The 16,487-nt window shown below is 38.1% G+C and overlaps 1 protein-coding gene across 1 annotated transcript in view; it reads right to left on the bottom strand.

Annotated features, from left to right (window-relative positions):
* Positions 1 to 5,238: 5,238 nt before the first annotated feature.
* The window catches only part of LOC131827369 (thiamine transporter 2-like), a 40,654-nt gene continuing 29,405 nt past the window's right edge, over positions 5,239 to 16,487 (bottom strand). Inside the window, 2 exon segments of the mRNA XM_059167823.1 lie at positions 5,239 to 6,054; positions 15,364 to 15,505. Of these exon segments, the coding sequence (XP_059023806.1) occupies positions 5,878 to 6,054; positions 15,364 to 15,505 (319 nt within the window). The 3' untranslated portion in view covers positions 5,239 to 5,877.

Below are 16,487 nucleotides of genomic sequence, written 5' to 3'. Positions count from 1 at the left end.
GTCCTTGGTGACCACCCTCTCCCCTCAGTGAAACTTTACTTTCCTGCCAGCCTCCTTCCTCCCTTACAGCTCGGTGTGCCAACTCTCCTAGGGGACACAGTCTTCGTGTACTGATATAAGGACGTGGCCCTTCAGCAGGCATTAAACCTTACATGGGCATTCCCATCAGGACCCAAATTCAGAATTTAATAGTGGGCCTGAGACCATTTGGGCTCTTTTGTGGACATATTCAATCTTTTTCTTCTCCTCTTTCTGTTTTTTGGTGCATGCAGTTTTCTTCTTTCAACTGTTTCAGTAGGTAGTAAACATTTGATGGTAACAGACGTCTGAAACGTTTCTAAATTTTTAAAATGCATTCAGTTGCCATAAATTCTTCCAGTGCCTCTGTCTTCTCAGCTACCTTCAGCAAAAGTAATACATGAAAAGAACCTATGGGGAAAGGGGGTTTCCAATGCTTTTTTGAGGGGGGACATCTTTTCTTCCACTGCTTCAGTTTTGTCCACAAGAGGATAACCTCTTTTCTTTTTCCTTCCTTTCTCTTTCTTTTCCAGTTCCTTTCTTTTCTCTCCTCTCCCTTCCTTGTCCTTTTCTTTCCTTTAATTATTTTCTACAGCTTTTTTTTTTTTTTCAACTGTTGAGATTCTGTGATTTTATTAGCAGTAGAGACTGTAGGCCAAGGAGATTTTGGATCATGATGGTTCAGTATTTTCACACATTGATGCATTTGTCCAAAAAGGGAGGAAGCTCTGCTGGATAATATGTTCAAATGAAATAAATTAACCACACCTCTGGGCTCAAAAACAAGATCTGTATCTCTGTGGACCAAACACAGAACAGAAATGCAGAATGCAAGGCTGCAGCCACGTCCTTGCTGGGATCTGGGTCTGGAAGTGGTCTACAGACAGGTGGAGAGTAGGAATATGATCACAGAGATCAGATATTCCACACAGAGTGGGCATGATATAGCTAGGCTCACTTGAGATGTAGCATGAGAGTGGGCCCCCTTCTGTCTTGAAAAAATCCTATGACTCTCTGCTGCAAGGGTTCTGGCCTATAAAATGGTGTCCACCAGAGACATGGATATAGTCCCAAGATCACAAATTGACTTAAATTATCCAGAGGCTTGAGAATAATCTATGATATCCCATTACACTATGGGATGAGGCTTGGATGTAGGGCAGGAGAATATAACAGCAAAACTTCTAGACAGGTCAAAGCCAAGGTGAGGGTTGAGGTAAGAAGAGAGAGTGAGAGAAATGAAAGTAGAAACAAAGCACTTCTCACTTAAGGGAGGTTGGCAAAGTTTCAAAAACTCTTTGTAGTAGGAAGCTCTAACATGGTTCCCAGTGATCCCTGCCTCCTGGTGTTCATACCCTTGTGAAATCAATCATCGTCTCTGGGGTATGCACTGGATCTAGGGACTAATGAAGAGAATACCACAAAAGTGACAGGATGCCACATTCTTGATTAGGTTACAAAATCTTTAAGCCGATCCTTGATTTCTTGGCTTGCACACTTTGATGAAGCAAGCTGACATGTTGGAGAGGTCCATATGACCAGAAACTGAGCACAGTCTCCAGTCAACAGCTAGCAAGGAATTGAAGCCTTCTGCTCAGTGGCCACGAGGAACCGAATCCTGCCAACAATTACATGAACTTTGAAATGCATCATGCCCCAGTCAATGCCCTACCTCCTTGAGATGACCACAGTCCAGTCAACACTTAGCCTATGGAAGACCTTGAAGTAGAAGACTCAGTTAAGGTGTACCCAGACTTCTGACCCAGAAACTATGAAATAATAAATGTAAATGTGTGGTGTTTTAAGCCACAAGTGTTGGGGTAATTTGTTATAGAATACTAAATAACTAACACATTTGAAAACATCTAATGTTAGGAAAGGGCAACAAAATAAACTTGGAACATGAATTCATTTCAGATGAAACTGACTTTATAGAACTAACAATGTCTTTTAAACAATATTTTTTGGATCCTTAAAACAATAAACAAGAGAATGTCTTCCATTTAAAAATGAAGGATTTATTGTGAAAATACAGGTAAAAACAAAATAAGAATGGGTTGCTATCAAAATCCTGGGAACAAAAAAAATATGAGTTGAAATAAAAACTCAAGCAACAAAATAAGACACTATCAAAGAGAGAATTTGTGAATTTCAAGATGGATATCAGGTGTTCGCTTAGCACACGACAGAAAGAAACAGAGTCCCAGAATAGAAACTGAAGTAGTCTGTCTTGACATGAAATCTAATCTGGGAACAAGGTTTTGAAGACTTTCCCCATAGGGCTTCTTCTTATGCACAAGGATATCTTTCTACTACCATCAAACTTATTCATGTTGGACTTATATTCCAGATACATTTGGATGGATTAAATTTCAGGCAACTTTTACTGTACTGAAAATATTGGGATCCAAATTATCATGAAGCAGTGGTAGCATTTTCCATTATGACTGCTACTGAATATCGAATTTCTTAAAATTAGTTAGAACCCTTTGGCTCATACAGGTCAAGTAAGAATTCAGTAAAAAGTTCATCTTTTTCTCTTCTATGGATTACCAACTAGCCAACACCACAACTCTCTGTAAGTTAGACTATTCTGACCACTGCTTTGGCTCCATTGTCCTTTATGGTAACCACACCCATGTTGTCTTTAGCAACTAAGTGTCTCCACATAGCCCCTGTCTCCCTAGGATCCTTTGATCTCCATTGTATATAAGTATTCCAGTTCATTGATAACAGTTCCCACTTAAATTGTTGATCTATAGAGCAAAGCAACCACAGAGTTCTTTTAACATGCTGGGCTGTTCTGAATGTATTCGCACAGTTATGGTAGAAGGTGTGTCTTCTGGATCCTCCCAAGTTGGGTGAACAAATCCACATGATAAATCCACTCTAACATCATAATTTCACTAAGAACCAAGGCAGTTCTGGCATTTCAGCTGATTTAGTGTGTTCCACCTGTAACTTCATGTTTCAGCTAACCAACCAAACTGGCAGCCCATATCAACAAATTCTGTTTGATCCAACTTTATGTTCCTTCTACCATGATCCCACATCCTTAAGATACATTCCCATACATATTACCTAGATTTCTGTTTATAAAAACTGGGAGAATCATGTAGCTCTTTTGAAGCATAATGCATCTCCACACATTTTGTACTATCCCTTTTGGGGCTTGCCAAAACTTGAGTCTATTTATGGGTTTAGAGACAAAGATGGGTGCTGGGGGGTTGAGTCTGAGGAGACTCAACAATGTCTTGCTACCTCAGTGGATGCCATTACAGGACTACCTCATTAGGCAGGGGTGGAAGGACAACTTCTAATGGCAAAGACTTGGCTAATCTAGGGCTTAGATATCCCCAGCTTTATTGAGATCTGACCATGTGTTCCCAATCCAGTTTTCAGGATTCCATCCATTCCCAGTGAATGTCCTCACTTTATCAGAAGACACCCTGCAAGGTCAGGAATTCAATTTGTACTGTAAAGCAGCCAATTGCAGAATGAGACTCTTGGTTTGATGATCAGAAATCTCCACTCTGTGGCTGCAGGAGATAATGGTTTTTTTCAGAAAATATATTAGAGCTCAGGTCATTAATGCAAGCACTCGAGCTGGGAATTTGAAGCCCTGAGCATATCCTTTTTTCCTCCCTTATTTTCTCCAGTGCTGCCAGGAGTAACCACCCAATTCCATTTTTCTCTTTAGTTTAACTAAAATAGTCTAAACTGACATACATGACAATTTAGAACCTCACCTTCTTTAGGTACTGCTGAATGTTTACCTCCTCACCCCCAAATTTATGTTCATCTGGAACCTATATCTGTGCCTTAATTAGGGTTGACCTAAATCCAATATGGTTGGCCTCCTTATACTAAAAAGAGACTTTGGACATAGAGACAAGGACACATAGGGAAAACATCATGTGATAACAGAGGAACAGATTGGAGTGGTGTGTCTACAAGCCAAGGGATGTTAAGAATTGCCAGCAACTGCTCCAAGTTAGGAATAGTCAAGGAAGGATCCTTTCCTAGATATTTTCAGAGAGAAAGTATGGGCCCATCAACACCTTGATTTCAGACTTCTAGCCTCCAGAACTGTGAGAAAAGAAGTTTCTGTTGCTTAAAGTGACTCAATTTGTGGTCATTTGTTATAAGAACATTAGGAAACTAATACAGTATTTGATTAGGTGTATCTAATGATGACACTTAATGTGTCTAAAACCACATCATGCCATGACTACTAGTGCCTTCTTTATGACGAGAAACATAGTGGCTTTAAATCTAGCTAGATCAGAAAACAAGTTCCAGAAAACCCAGAAGCTGTACAGAAAAGTCTTTCTTAAAAATCTGTCCTTTACGGGATGTCTAGGTGGCTCAGTTGGTTAAGCTGCTGCCTTCGGCTCTGGTCATGATCCCAAGGTCCTGGGATCGAGTCCCACATCGGGCTCCTTGCTCAGCAGGGAGCCTGCTTTTCTCGCTGCCTCTGCCTGCCTCTCTGCCTGCTTGTGTGTACTTTCTCTCTCTATCTCTGGCAAATAAATAAAATCTTAAAAAAAAAAAATCTGTCCTTTACAACCATTCCTGGTACCAAAATCTGTATCAATCAGAATTCAGCCTGAGAAACAACTAGCGGAGATATATATTTTATTTAAAGGAGTTGGCTTACTTGATTGGGCGAGCTGGGGAGGCCAAGTCCAAAATTCACAGGGCAGGTCATCAGGACAGGTTGGCTAGAATTCTCAGACATGTCCTCAGATGGAACTGCTTCCTCTGGGAAGGCTCAGTTCTGCACTTAAGGCCTTTCAACTGATGGAATCGGGCCCATCCAGGTTATCTAGAGTAATCTCCCTTACTTAAAGTCAACTGATTATGAACTTTGATCACATCTACAAAATATGTCACAGCAACACTCCGATTAGTACTTGTTTGAATAGATAAATAAGGAACCTGAGAACCTAATCAGGATGACACATAACACTGACTGTCACAAATTACAACAAACTTATCCATTATTTTGAAAAGAATTGAAATCATTACAATATTCAATCTTTTCATGTAAGGTCATTGTAAAGTTTAATAAAAAATTGTTTCCTTGGGGTATCTGGGTGGCTTAGTGGGTTAAAGCCTCTGCCTTCGGCTCAGGTCATGATTCCAGAGTCCTGGGATTGAGCCCCGCGTCGTCGTCGTGTCGTCGTCGTCGGGCTTTCTGCTCAGTAGGGAGCCTGCTTCCCTTCCTCTCTATCTGCCTGCCTTTCTGCCTACTTGTGATCTCTGTCAAATAAATAAATAAAATCTTAAAAAAATTTCTTTTCCTTATTTTTTTGGCCTAATTTTATAGGAATTAAATGATTTCCCCCATTCTAGCTTTTTTCATAGTATATAGTATGAGTATAATCATAATGGTTATTACATGTTGATCATTTACTATGCATCAGGCCTGCATGAGAAACTTTTTTTATCTACTATTCAAACCAAAACAAATTACACATTTATGAAGTTGGGCACAAAAACCAGTATATATCATTCACTCTGTGATATTTCATGTTTCTGTTCTTGGATGGTCCCATTTGTCTGATTTCCAGGTTCTTTTGGGGTGGACTCTAAAGTATTAAAACCGTATTTAGGGTCCTAGTTGCTCACCAAGGCCATAAAGATGGCTGGTTTCAACTTGGTTGACTATAGTTTTTGGTTGTATCCAGTTCACCAGCCTATAGCAGAGATTTTGATGTGGTGTTGATAAGGTTGATGATAATCCTGTCTTTTATGATATCTTAATCTAGGATAAAAAATTAAAATGTCACGTAGTATAGTACCATATATTTTCAGAGCTGTCCACCCTTGGAGTCCATGGTAGGAGGGACCAGGCTAAAACTGTGTTACTGTGTTCATACCAGACATTGAGTTCTCCAGTTCACTTGGATTCTGACCAGTAGCAGTAGACCTACATTCTTCCTTTCCGCATTTGGCTGAACAGATTATGTAAATGCTTCTCATCAGGAAAATTCCAGTAATAATAGAAAAATAACTCCCATAAATTAAAAACTATAAAAGAAAAATAAATTAATGAATGACATTAAAATGGGTATTCAACACTGAAGGTAAATAGTGGTGCTTTATTACTAGCTGGGAGATCTTAAATAGGTCATGGATTCTCTCTCTGCCTCCATTTTCTCAGCTGTGAAATTAGAATAATAACAATATTTACACATTTGTTGTGAGGATTAAATGAGTTATTATATATAAGACATATAGAACAATACCCATGTAGTAGAATTCAATCAGTGTTAACTGTCTGTGCTTCTGAAACTCTCCATCTATATAGAGTATAGTCTTCCTTTTTGCTTGCCTTCTTTTTTCATATTCACATTTAGTGTATGAAATTGGGAGTTTATTTTTTTCTTAGAATATAACATGCTTGACAGTATTCTATCCAAAAAATAAAAATAGAAAGAAGACAGCATATCTATTCAAAATATTGAAATGATACTAATAGATGTACAGAAGTTTAGAACTTGTATATGTTTCTAATGAATCGATGGAATTTTAATCATTTTTAATGATTCTTAGATATACAGATCAAGAGGTCTTAATTATGTTTTATCTTTTAAAAAATTTGACTGTATTTGCTTTTAAAATTTTTGTTTGAATGGTATGAGTTTTCCTTCCTTCCCCCCTCCAAACTTCCAAACTTCCCCCCTCCAAATTACTTCTTTGTAATTTTAAATGTGTCTTCTGTAAATAGATTATAGTTGTAACCCTTTAGGAATCTAACCTGAAAATACATTTTAATTTTTTTTCCCCTGGGTTGTTCAGCTTTGAATTGCTTGATTTTTATTTTTGGAAAATTATAAACATTCACAAAAGTGGACAGTATCCAAATGCCCATGAATCCATGACCTGTTTTCATCAATCACCAGCTCATAGTCACTCTTGTTTCTACAATTCCCCAATCACTTCCCCTTTCCCCTCGCAGATCAATTTGAATCCAGTATCATATAATGGAATAAATATTTCAGCTTGTATCTTTAAAAAGAGGGATGCACAAAAGCATCACCATGAATCGTTAATACACCTAAAATATTAGCAACTGTTTAAAGTCTTCTAGTCAGTATTCAAGTTTCCCTGCTTGTCTCATAATATTTTTAGTTTCTGGGTATGAATCAGTATTCAAATAAGATCCACACATTATGATTGATTACTGAATTTCTCAAGACACTGTTGATCTTTTTTTAAAATTTTACTTGTTGAAAAACTAATTTCCCAGATGTTGGGTTTTTTTGGTGATAATTCTGGGTGTCATGGAATGAGTTCTTTTGCTTCCCCTATTTCCTGTAAATTGGCTGTCCAATCTATGAGTTAATTTGTTATTTTAGTGACAACTAGCATATTTGTGTTTTTTGCCACCATATTTTTCAGATTTTTCATGCTCCTTAATTTTCCCCTCCTTTCTTGAGCTCTTTCATGTGACTCTTTTCCCACATACTATTTAATTCTTCTCTTCTGTATAAAAATTGCATAATCTACTTCTAATTTTTTTTCATGATTACACTTGAAATATTGACTCTTAAATAAACAAATCAGTAATGTATAAAGGTGATGGTGGTGGGAGTTGTCTGCCTTGGGTATGGGCAGTAAGCAGGGAGAACTCTGTGCAAAGAATTTTAAAACTATAATAAAACTGACTAAAAGTCTGTTGCATCTCATTATCGTCATGCTGCAGCAATTTAAACAATGCTGGTGATGAAATCCGCCTCCCTACCAGATGGACTCTCAACCCGTTCTCTGCTTAGTGTGTCGCCCTAGCAGTTTCTAATCAATAATTCCTCCCCTCCTCCAGAAGAGCACAAAAATCCCAAGTTTTGAACATCCTCTACTGGTAGACACTATTGTTGTCCAGTACTTTGGGCATCTTTTTAAAAAACTCCTCAAGATATAAAATATAAGTATTATTGTTTTATTTTTTACTTTTAAAGATTTTATTTATTTATTTTTTTATTTTAGAGAGGATGGGGAGGGGCAGAGGGAAAGGGAGGGAGAGAGAATCTCAAGCAGACTCCAAGCTGACTGCAGAGTGCGACAGGGGGCGCCATCCCAGGACCCTGAGATCATGACTTAAGCTAAAATCAAGAGTTGGATGCTTAACTGACTGAGCCACACAGATGCCCCTAAGTATTAATGATTAGTGTTTGTTTAGATTTACTCATATGTTTAGTTCTTTTTTTCACATTCCTTCTTTTGGGAATACCTTCCTTTTGGGATAAATTTCCTTCTTCCTCAAATGCATACTTTAGATTGTTTTTTTTGTTTGTTTGTTTGTTTGTTTTGTTTTGTTTTCCAAAGACTTTATCTATTTATTTGACAGAGAGAGAGCACAGTAGACAGAGAGGAAGGCAGAGAGAGAGAGAGACTGAGAGAGATGGAAGCAGGCTCTCCACTGAGCAGAGAACCCAATGTGGGACTCGATCCCAGGACCCTGAGATCATGACCTGAGCCGAAGGCAGCAGCCTAACCCACTGAGCCACCCAGGTGCCCTAGATTGTTTTTGTAAAGGTTTGTTGGTGATAACACACTGATTCTATTTCCATTTGTCTGAAAATGTCCTTGTTTTACTCTTATTTTTATAACAGAGTTTCTCTTTGTCTATGATTCTGGGCTGGCCATTATTCTCTGTAACACTTGAAGCCATTGCTTTGTTGGCTTCTACTGTAAGCTACTGACAGGTCCACTCTTGACCACCTATACCTGATTTCTGTTTCTCTAATTTTAAGATTTCTTTTTCTTTCGTTTTCTGCATTTAACCATAGTGTGCTTAGATATGAATTTCTTTTTACTTACTCTTTTTGAGATTTTGGGGGCTTCTTTCTTAATTCTGAGAATACTTCTGGAAAATTCTCAGTGAATATTTCTTTTTTTGGCATCTCTTTACTGCTTTTATTATCTCCTCAAGGAATTCCAGATAGATATTTGTTCAACTTTCTCAGTTTCATCTCCACATGTGTTAATTTTTCCACTTCCCTCTTTCTTTGCTGCATTCTTGGTGATTTTTTCCCCATTCAGTAATTTTTCCTATTATGTGTCTAACTTGTTCTTAACATATTTAAGTTTCTAATCTCATGAGTTCTATTTTCCCCAAATATTCACAAGCATTCATGAAGTACCTCATTCCATTCTCATGTTATTATTTTCCTTTGTGTACAAGCCTGTCAAACATCTTTATATTCTAATGCTGGCAATTCTTCTGTCTCAAATCTTTGTCAGTCAGTCTGATTCTGCTTTTTATTATTTCACTTGGCTGGCTCATGCTACTTTATATCCAGGCACGATTTTGGGCTTTTTAAAAAATAATCTCATATTTGGTGGCATTTTATCTGTGGCATTTTTTTTTTTTTTTAAATTTCTGTATTGAGGGACAGTCTTTCCAGAGAACATTTGTTTTGATACATACAGGTACCTGGGGGCCATTATCGACCAGGGCCATTTTAAATGAAATACTCAGCTTTAGGAAAAGAAAAAAAATATTTAGCCTGTAGAAACTGGGCCCTAGAATTATGTGAGTGCTGGCTTATGAAAGTAAATTTCCAGGGTAAATTCCTCTGATACCACCCAGATTCATCTTCTTTGTTGGCGTTTCCCCTGTCATTTCATGTTTTGTTTCTGCTTCACCACTCACAGAGGATATAGCTTTTGGGGTTGCCACTAAAGCCAAAATTCCAGGTCGCTGGGGAATCAGCAAATGCTCAAGCACATGAGAGATTCAGTGCTTCCTTATCTATCTGGTTTCCTGTTCTTGCTTTGACCTCTGCAGAGTGTTCTTATTTCTTACCAATTCAGCCGTTTATTTTAAAAAAAAAAAAAATCTCAACTTTATATCCAGGAGTTTTAGGTGTTTTGTAGTGTAAAGGACTTTTTCTGATATCCAGTTTATTGTTGCTTTAATGGAAATAAGCCTTTCTTATTTTAGTATTTCTTAAATTCTATAGCTCTTAATGGAAGGAAGTCTTTCTTAATTTAATATTTTAAAGAAAAAAAACCACTTGTTTACTTTAAACTTCAAACAACGTGGACACCACCCTTCTTCTCTTTCTTCAAACACAATCCTCAACCCCACTCCTCTCAAGGTGTTTGCCTTCAGACCATTTCCACTAGAACAGAAAAGTAAGAAAACAAGACAATGTCTGAAGATCAGGACTCGAACTCATTGAAAATTCGTATCGGCAGTTATTTTGTTTGATAATGAAAATCTGGGCTCACCTTCAGTTACTCTTTAAGATTCCAAAATGGAATCTTAAATCCAACAGACCACACATCTCACATGTTTTGAGTTAATGAATGCGGCCTGAAAACATTCATCTGAGCTTTCTGGACTGGCCAATAGTCCATGCTTTAAATACATCAAAAACATCTCAGAATTGATATGGGAGGCTTCCCAGGATCTAAAGGAATCCCCATTCCATGCACTCAAATAATAGCGTCCCTGTTCTACTTTTTGTGAGATAATCTTTCTGCTTAGAGTGCCCCTTCCCTTATTAAGCCCTTTGTGGTTAAAACTAAAACTCCATTTTCATGATTCTAATTTTTATTTAATTTAAGGCAGCCAAAAGTACCAGTTATCCTAGCTAGATAATCTAATGGAGTGTGTAATCAGGGGTCCATCTGGTCCCCGAGTGGCTAAGGGCAGTGGCTTCCTGCCAAGAGAGCTGGGGAGGATCATTTCTCATTTCTCCATGAGGACATGGCAGATAGAGCAGAGCAGCAGCTGTGGTGTCCATGTCATCGAAGGGTCACTTTGTACCAGTGGCCTTCCCCTTTTCTTTTTCTTGTGTGCTTCCCCAACTTGCTGGTGTTGGGGTTCAGGACAAGTTGCTCCCAAATATGACACTTTGGCATAGTGAATGTTTTTTAACTAAAGGAGTCTGAGGCATGGCAGGTGCAGGAAGGACTTTCCGACCTTCCTTTGGAGCCGGTCCTAAGAACCGAGTGTCTATACCCAGAGGAAAGGAACATCCTTATCTCCAAAGATAAAAGGACACAGAGAGGAATCTGAATGAACAGGCATTGTGAAGTTCCCCCAATTTACTATTCTTAGTTTATATCCTTTTCGTCCTATCATATTTTTTTTTTTTCATAGCTTTCCACCCTTTTTCAAATCTAGCGTAAAAACATTCAGGCTCAAATATTACTTGGGGTCTTCACTTCCTCAAGAAGGTTCCTGTGTTACACAAAACTTAAATCAAATACATTTATATGCTTTTGCTAATTTGTTTTTGTTACAGAGATGCAGCTGAGAACCAAATTGGGTGAGAGGAAACAATATTTTTCCTCCCTGACAGGATCAAGAGTTGCTTTTCATGTTAAGCTTCAAGATCATCCAGGGAGGAGGCTGGTGAAAGTAATGAGATTCATGAAAGGGAGTTGAATGAATGTCAACTCTCTCAATCAATAAAAAATTGATGATTGGGGCGCCTGGGTGGCTCAGTGGGTTAAAGCCTCTGCCTTCGGTTCGGGTCATGGTCCCAGGGTCTTGGGATCGAGCCCCACATCAGGCTCTCTGCTTCGCAGGGAGCCTGCTTCCTCCTCTCTCTCTGCCTGCCTCTCTGCCTAGTTGTGATTTATCTCTGCCAAATAAATAAAATATTTTAAAAAAATTGATGATTACCGTGTGTTCTCCATTGCAAAGGGCATCTCTGCATACTGAAGGATGGAACCGGGTGGGGAGCATGAGGAATGGAGGGAGATAGTAACAGGTAACCAACCTGTGAGTAATTGGGTGTTTTCATGTGAAACCTAACAAAGGGATTATTTTTTAAAGATTTTATTTGTTTACTTATTTGGGGCGGTGGAGAGCAAGCATACAAGGGGAGGAGCAGAGGGATAGGGTGAAGGATATAATTTCCAGAAGACTATCTGCTGAGTGTAGAGCCTGATGCCAGGCTCCATCTCAAGACCATGAGATCATGACCTGAGCTGAAACCAAGAGTCAGACACTGAACTGACTGAGCCACTCAGGTGCCCCTCAGAAGGATTATTTAAAAAAAAATATTAACCTCTTTGGATTTGTGTGATTATTCACCCACTCCCTCTGAAATTCCCTCATATTTACACCTACGAATTTCATCTATTTTTTAAAAACAAAATTCCCCTTGAAAATTATTTTATATCATCAGTGTACCACAATATGTTCTTATGGCTTCAGTAAAGCTATATTCTAAAGTTACCTCTTCTTACATAACTAGCTAAATTACTCCTTAGCTTTTTCTAGATGAGGTAAAAAGATTCTTTTAGCTGCTCATGGGCATTTTCCCCCTAGCCTTTCAGTAATATTCAAAGATATTCAAGGAACCTTTTTTTAAAAGATCTCTATGGTCCTTTTAAATTGAGAATCTAAAAAAGCCTATGTTGGGATAACAGGCTGAAAAATAATGAGGAAATGGAGGAATTTGTTCAGGATGCCTCAATGCAGATTTCTTTCCACTGAATTTCTATGTCCTATGAAAATGCTGACTTAGGTTGTAGTTTCTATTTTTTAGATTCCAATCTTTTAAAATGGCACTTGAAATTATATTAAGAAGCTCATGGGATATCATTAAGTGCATAACCAATGATAAATGGACATTTATGATTGAGACTTGGGAGTTATTAATCAATATAACTATTCTTGGCTTTCTGAAGTTAATCCAATTTCATTAGATTTCTACCCAAAACCAATTTTAAGAGCGCTGCTTTTCAAACCCAGAAATCTGTGGTAAAAGTTTTTTGTTTGGGGAATATTTGATAGAAATAGGGATTGTCTTCCCTTATGCCTTTGGACTGTATATTTTGTGCTTACCCTGCTCTGGCACCTGGGGAAACTAGTACTTTATTTAGGAGTTGAGTTTTACTTTACCTAACTTACATGAAAGAATCTCAAAGAAAGTTGTTGTAGCATTGAGGTTAGTGGTAGAGATGATAAGACAAGATAGAAATACAAAGAAAGATTTTATTTTATTTCTAAAGATTTTTATTTATTTGACAGAGAGAGATCACAAGTAGGTGGAGAGGCAGGCAGAGAGAGAGAGAGAGAGGAGGAAGCAGGCTCCCCGCTGAGCAGAGAACCCGATGTGGGACTCGATCCCAGGACCCTGGGACCATGACCTGAGCCGAAGGCAGCGGCTTAACCCACTGAGCCAGCCACCCAGGCGCCCCCAAAGAAAGATTTTAGAGGAGTGCTCTGAAACTAAATTTCCCTTGGTTGAGAAGATAAAAGGATTTGGAAATCTTGGCTTATCGGGGGAAACAAAAATGAAGCTTGACTTTTTCTGCCAAACTTAATTTTCACCCCCGGCTTTGGATGTCCACGTGAATTCCCCCGAAAGGTCAAAATTTATTGATTTTCCCACAAAGTTGTCATCTAAATCAGGTTACACAAAATAGTGCAAGGAGGAGGACGGAGAGACTGACAGACAATTTTCTTCTTAAGTTCTGGGTTGCCTCCTTCAGTTCTAGGAATTCATTAATTTCAGATTAAGACTCCATGGATTTGTGGAAAAATAAAGGAGATTTCTGGAGGATATTCCTGCAGAAGTCCTCAGAAAAGGTAAGTGCATCCTAACAGTGTTGACTCATGTGAGTAATTCTTGTTTCTTTGTATTAAGAAAGGAGAGAGACACATCTATGTATTGAGTACACTATAGCCTGGGAATGGTATATTTTATAGGCAAGCATCTAATCTGTGTATGAACTCAGATATTATATTTTCCATTCTACTGAAGAGAAAACAGACATTAAAAAAAATAAATTACAGAGGGCACCCAGGTGGCTCTGTTGGTTAAGCGTCTGCCTTCAGCTCAGGTCATGGTCCCAGGGTCCTGGAATCGAATCCCATATCAGGCTCCTTGCCCAGTGGGGAGTCTGCTTTTCCCTCTCCCTCTGTGCTCTCTCATGGTTTCTCAGGTAATAAACAAAATCTTTAAAAAAATTGTATCTCTAGGCGCCTGGGTGGCTCCGTGGGTTAAGCCGCTGCCTTCGGCTCAGGTCATGATCTCAGGGTCCTGGGATCGAGTCCCGCATCGGGCTCTCTGCTCAGCAGGGAGCCTGCTTCCCTTCCTCTCTCTCTGCCTGCCTCTCTGCCTACTTGTGATCTCTCTCTGTCAAATAAATAAATAAAAATCTTAAAAAAAAATTGTATCTCTAGGGGAAGAAAGAGGAAGTGTATGGCAGGTACAGATGAAATAAGATTGGCCATAAATTTGAGTGATGGATGCCTGATATCATGACACTATTCTTTCTAGTTTTATAATAGAATTAAAAGTTCTTAAGAAATCACTCATAAACATCAAGATTTATATCCATACTTTGTTGATTTCAGGCTTGTGCTCTCTTGATCACATCACATACCAAATGATTTCTAAAAAGCTGGAAAGCGGGATGATAAAATAGGAATTTAAATTTTATTTTAGAAAGTAGCAACTGATCTCTTTATGTCCTCAAAAAGACACGAGTCTATAGTAATCTCAGTTTTAATATTTATTCAATGAAGGTATCTTTCCTTCTGTTAAACTAGTTTGAGATTAAAATAGATTTCTTAAATATTACTCATTCAATTGTGTTTCCTGAAATGATTTCTTTTCTCTTTTTGTTTTTAAAGAAGATGACTCAATATTCTAAACATTTGCATTAGGGATGTGTAGAGACATGTAAGATTTACCGTTTTGTCCATGAGACTGAGTAGACTTATGAAATCTGTGAACTAAGCATTCATGAGATTGAATTTTAACCAGGGCAAGAAAAACATTTAGCTGTGGGTAATGAGAACCTCTTAAACTGGAATGACTTTATGGGTCTATTTTAGGTAATGCTTTCATTCTTTCACATGCTCAATGAAAAGGTCACCTGTTTAATGAAAAAGTTTCCTAAGAAATAGAATGTATCTTAACTACATCGTATTTATACCTCTCGGTATAAAATTACTCCACTGAAGACACCATGCTAAATGAAAACAAGCCAGAAATAAAAGGCTATATCTCTATGATTCCATTTATATGACTTCCTAAAATGACAAAACGATAGGGATTGAAAACCCATCGATTGATTGGGGAGGTAGCATGGAGAGAGGCAGCTGACAGCAAGGGGGGGCGGGCATTGTCTGGCTGAAGGGGCGGTTCTTTATTTTCATGTGGTGGTGGCTACACAGCTGTGTGTTTGCCCAAATTAATAGAACTATAAATAAATTTTTTATATGTCAATTTATTTTATGAAAATTATATCTCAGCAGGTCCAATTACTATGTGTAATAATATAAACATATGTATGTGTGTGTGTATAGTTTTTAAAGTATACCTCTGTGTCAGTGAGGGCACAGAGGCATGCCCTTACCTGGATGCTGACCGGAAGCCCCAGTCCCTGCTTGTCAACCACAGCTACAGTCATGACAGTCTGGATCACCGGGGCAATGAAGGTGTTGATTCCGAACACCAGGGCATAGCGTTCCACACTGAGATTAACAGCAACCTGAAATCTAAAAGTGTACAAATGGAAAGAGTTTTGAAAGGACACATATGTGGGCTTTTATTTTGTTAAAAAAATTTTTTTTTATTCACTTGGGAGAGAGAGAAAGCAGAGAGAGCACACAAGTGACAGTGGGAAGAGGCAGAGCAAGAAGGAGAAGCAGACTCCTCACTGACTAGAGAGCCCTCTTCAGGGCTTGATGTGGGGCTCCATCCCAGGACCCTGGGATCATGACCTGAGCCGAAGACAGATGCTTAACCCACTGTGCCACCCAGGCGCCCACATATGTAGACAGAGCAGGGAGTTGTGTTGTTTCCAAGATTTCTCTCCCCTCAGGCAGCCCAGGCTTCTGTTGAAGTTCTTGCTGAAAAGTTCTTCTAGCAGAGAAAAAGGAAAGAAGGGTAAATGGAATAGTGAGGTGTTATATTTTTAACATTCCATGTGATGAGATATAGTATAAGAATTTAAAGCTAATTAACCTTCTCTAAAATTAAGCCAAATATTCCAAATGTTCTGCAACTAAGGAACACTGAACATTATTGGACATGGATATGGTTTAACAGTCACTCTTTAACCTTGATATATCAATGAGTAAATCACAAGTCTATTTGATGAGTTTTTACTTATTTGGATTCTCTTCTGGATCATTGACTATCTACATTAGCAGTTTCAGAGTCTAATTGATGAATTTTTCTCTGGAAAACTCACAAATTATTTGCTCTCACAGTTGGTTCAGTATGACTGTTAGTTCATTTTAAATAAATGACTGGGTTTTTGAATTTGGTCAGGAAAGACTGACATATATACATTCAAATTCTTCCATCTAATTGAGCTAAAATATTTATAACCTGAATTTATTTAAAAATATGAAAACAAATGGAAGATTTTAAACAATTTTCACATCCTCTCCCCAAATCCTCACATTAAAAAACAAATATAAGCATTTTAAAATTATGTGATTCAATGAAAATGTATTATTTCAGTGCAAAACA

This window comes from Mustela lutreola, chromosome 3 (assembly GCF_030435805.1).
Source record: "Mustela lutreola isolate mMusLut2 chromosome 3, mMusLut2.pri, whole genome shotgun sequence".
Taxonomy (NCBI): Eukaryota; Metazoa; Chordata; class Mammalia; order Carnivora; family Mustelidae; genus Mustela; species Mustela lutreola.
This window is presented reverse-complemented; position numbering and strand designations above follow the sequence as displayed.